This window comes from Cucumis melo, chromosome 5 (genome assembly GCF_025177605.1).
Source record: "Cucumis melo cultivar AY chromosome 5, USDA_Cmelo_AY_1.0, whole genome shotgun sequence".
Taxonomy (NCBI): Eukaryota; Viridiplantae; Streptophyta; class Magnoliopsida; order Cucurbitales; family Cucurbitaceae; genus Cucumis; species Cucumis melo.
The window spans coordinates 26,473,857-26,477,839 of record NC_066861.1 but is presented as its reverse complement, the minus strand read 5'-3'; the positions used below and the strand labels follow the sequence as shown (position 1 = coordinate 26,477,839).

At 28.0% G+C, this 3,983-nt stretch overlaps 1 protein-coding gene across 1 annotated transcript; it reads left to right on the top strand.

Moving 5' to 3' along the window:
* Positions 1-306: 306 nt before the first annotated feature.
* On the top strand, positions 307-3,554 carry LOC103494634 (bidirectional sugar transporter SWEET16-like). The gene is made up of 6 exons (XM_008455925.2): positions 307-352; positions 482-518; positions 1,076-1,286; positions 1,765-1,926; positions 2,098-2,217; positions 3,113-3,554. The coding sequence occupies exons 1-6, from the start codon at positions 319-321 to the stop codon at positions 3,299-3,301; spliced, it is 753 nt and encodes a 250-aa protein (XP_008454147.1). The 5' UTR covers positions 307-318; the 3' UTR covers positions 3,302-3,554.
* Positions 3,555-3,983: the final 429 nt, after the last annotated feature.

Sequence of the window (3,983 nt, the reverse complement as noted above, 5' to 3'; positions counted from 1 at the left end):
AAAAGAAAAAAAAAATGAAAGACATGTTTTTTTTATATGGGTAAGAAAGGAATTTTTAGAGTATAATTTTATAAAAATGTTATTAGAACTAAAGATCCCAATTCAAATCTATCTCTGTTATATTTATATAGACTCTGCAAGGATTGAGTTGGCAATGAGAAAAATATAAAATTATATATGAAGAAAAGTATCACCTTTGTGTTAAATTTAATTCAAAATAAAATATTTGAAATATTAATAATAAGCCAAATTGAATAATATATAAAGACTCAACTCATAGCTTATTTTGAAATCATCACTCTCTCTTTTTCTCTAAACATGGAGCCTCTTCCTATCTTTGTTGGAGTCATAGGTAAAAAGAGAGAGGAAAATGAAAACAAAATAAAAAAGTTTATATAGATATAATCTAATTTTTATTTTCATTCTTTTGTTCATAATTCAAATTTTGGCTAATATTGTCTTCTTTTTTTTTTCTTTTCAGGAAATATCATTTCGGTATTGTTCTTCATTTCTCCAATGAAAGTTTATTCTTCTCGTTTTGTAACGATTTTGTTTTTCTTGACAATTTTATCTATTAAGCTAACATGAATTTCTCGTAATCCGATTGTTTTTTTCAATCTTCGGTTAAACTTTTGTCTAATTTTAGGTTTCATACATTTTAGTCTCGGTAGACTTTTTTTTGTTGTTTATTTATTTAATTAGCATTTTCATTATAAAAAATTTGAAATTATATTCAAATGCATGAAGATGGTTGGTGTAGTTATTTAACCCAATTTAGATAAGAATCGATTGTGAGGGACTAAATTAAGATTCATAACAATTAGGGATTGAAATTGAACCAATTCTAAATATAAAGACGAAAATAGTATTTTAACTTTGATTTTCATTTTAGTTTTCGAATTACTCCCAGACTTCAAAATGTTACAATTTCATTCTTGAAATTTGAATGTTGTTTCAATTCAATAAATTCGAATATTTATTAGACTTTTAACCTCGATTTTCACTCATTTTTATTTTGTTGGGACAAATGGGTTATATTAATGAAATGGATATTAATGTTATGGGTTTTGTGCAGAAAAACATTTTGGAGAGTGTTGAAGAAAAGATCAACAGAAGAGTTTGATAGTCTTCCATATGTTTCAACATTCCTCACAGCTTCTTTATGGGCTTATTATGGTCTCATTAAGCCTGATGGCTTTCTCATTGTTACTGTCAATATCTTTGGACTTTCCCTCCAAATCTGTTACCTCATCATCTTCCTTCTCCTTTCACCTCCACACATGAAAGTATGTCGTCGTTCCTCATCGTTGCCCTACTTTTGTTACGTACGTTCGATTTGGTTTTTCGACATCCTCTTGAACACGACTTTTAAGTTTTAACCATTTCCATCTATGAGAACTCACAACACACTTGACTGCTAACTGAATTGCATTTAATCATGTTTTACGTTACAACCAATTAAGAAACATATTTTTCAAAAGACAGATATATAAAAAGAGTGTCAAAACTTGACGACTAAAAATATACGTCTCTTAAGAACGCATGAACCAAACATACATCCGAATCTTGAAAAACATGTGTGCATCCAACGTTAGACCTTTTTGGCTTTTGAGATTTTAAGCGAATATGAACTTTTAGTTTTTGAGTTTTCAAAAGATATCCATTTTTTTCTTGAATTGCGATTATGTATATATTGATTTGTTAACGTACGTCGTTGTCTCGTCATCGTTTGTTTACTAATTATGTTTGTATATATTTTTGTAGGTTAGAACAGCAACCTTAGTGGCAATTTTGGATGTTGGATTTGTGGGAGGAACAATATCGATATCGTATTTCATGTTACATGGAAACTCTCGAATCAATGTCATTGGACTCATTTGTGCTGCTCTTAACATTATAAATTGCAGTTCACCTCTAGGAATAGCTGTTAGTATATAATTCTCTCCGAACTCTTATCAAAATTAATTAATATCTCGTTTGATAACTATTTGTTTCGATCTACATCAAGTTTCTTTGTTTTTGTAATCAATTCTTCTAACTATATCTTAAAAAACCAAGTTTTGGAAAATATTATTAATTATGAAAATGAAAGTGCAGAGGAAAGTGGTGAGAAGTAAAAGTGTGGAGTATATGCCATTCCTTCTGACTTTGTGCATATTTTTGAACTCTGGGGTTTGGACTTTCTATGCTCTTCTTGTCAAAGATCCATTCATTGGAGTAAGTTTTTCTTTTCCCTCTCTCATTATATATATATATATATGTGTGTGTGTGTGTTTGTGTGTCTGATAAGGTAACCCTATAGCTACATTAGTTTTGTTGCGACGTTCGTATCGATATTTAGTATGTTGTTAATTGTTGATCTAGTATGTGCTCAAATGTCCCTTTTAATATAATGTTTGATGATAACCTATTCGTCATAGTTTATCGAAAGTTATTTTTTATTTTTTTTAGGGTATTGCAATTAGTTGCACTTTTAAGTGTATAACACATTTTTAAAAAGATGGTAAATATAACAATTAAATCAATAGGTTCTAGATTTGTCGTTGATGTCTACTGACAATGGTTTGTTTAGTTGTATATAAGTTCTATTATATTTACAATTTGTTTTTTGTATTGTGCTATTATATATACTAATACGATTGAGACTGATTGTCATCTTTACTTTATTGTGTTATTTTGAGTGCACCAAATTGATCAAGTGACTATTGATCGAACATTTTACTTATTTACTTCGTCGTAAAGATTAATAGTTTTTTTTTTTAAATGGATGTTTGTTGGATTTTTATAAAATATATATATACATACATACATACATACAGATAAGTATCTTAATTCCGATTTTTTCAACGAAACCATCCTTAATCCGTTGTGTGTGAGTTTTTTTTTCTTTTTGATATTGTATTGTAATTGAGATCGGATTATATTAATTAATAGTTGTTTGATTGGTTGCTTTCTAGCTTTGTTTTGAAATAATTAATGTATTAATTTAAACTTAAATCTCAATTTACATTTAAAAAAAATGATCCTTTCCCTTTTTTGAGAATATATTTGTGTTGAATTGCATGTAATTAATTAATTAATTAATAATGCCATATAATGACTTTGATTGTAGGTACCAAATTTGATTGGATTCCTTCTAGGAGTGATGCAATTGGTAATCTATGTCATTTACATGAATGGACCTCAACCATCACATATCCCCATCTCATTCAACAAAGAACGACACAATTCTTTGTTACATCATCATCTTCTTCCACCACCTCCCCAACCTACGTCGTCTTCAAAAGCCGATCGACTCTAATTAATCTTTCGTTGAATCGAATCGAATTTTTAAACTTAAATGAATTGACGTGTCTATTGATCACAATACATAAATTCAAACCGAACAACTCTAATCTCTTTTGGTTTAATTAGATATAACGTAGTTGTAGAGATCAAACTTATATATCTTTTATTCTTTGAAGTTTTGAGTTTTATGTACTTTATATTGATCAAATGATAAATTTCTCGGTTGCATCAATATTTTTTTTTTATCATAGACGGACAGTTCTCAACACATTTCTCAATCGAATCAAAATGTTCTTTCACATTGAATTTCTCTATTTGTAAAAGTTCCTATTGACGTACGATATCAAATGAGATCTGTAAATTTGAAGTCGATAATTATATAAATTTTATATATATACCAAACAAATTATATTAAAAAAACTAATAAAGAATAGATATGATCCAAACTTATACTTAAACTTCAATATTATTTTTGAAAAGGAGGTTGACAATAAAATTGAGTTAAACACTTGTATTTGGTTTTGTGCAACAGTTTTCTTGATATATGTTTTAAAAACTTATATTGGAAAGAATTATTATTATTCACTTCGAGAAAAATACATTTTCGGTCTTTGAATTTTGAAAAATATATACGTTCGATTCTTGATTTTCCAAAACATATTTATTTAGTATCGAAGTTTTTTAAAGCAGATGTA

Excerpts from the sequence above, each read along its gene's own strand:
- LOC103494634 (XM_008455925.2), top strand. The coding sequence starts at position 319 with ATGGAGCCTCTTCCTATCTTTGTTGGAGTCATAG. Across the intron at positions 353-481 it reads TATCTTTGTTGGAGTCATAG|GAAATATCATTTCGGTATTG; the intron begins GTAAAAAGAGAG and ends TTTTCTTTTCAG. Across the intron at positions 519-1,075 it reads TTGTTCTTCATTTCTCCAAT|AAAAACATTTTGGAGAGTGT; the intron begins GAAAGTTTATTC and ends GGTTTTGTGCAG.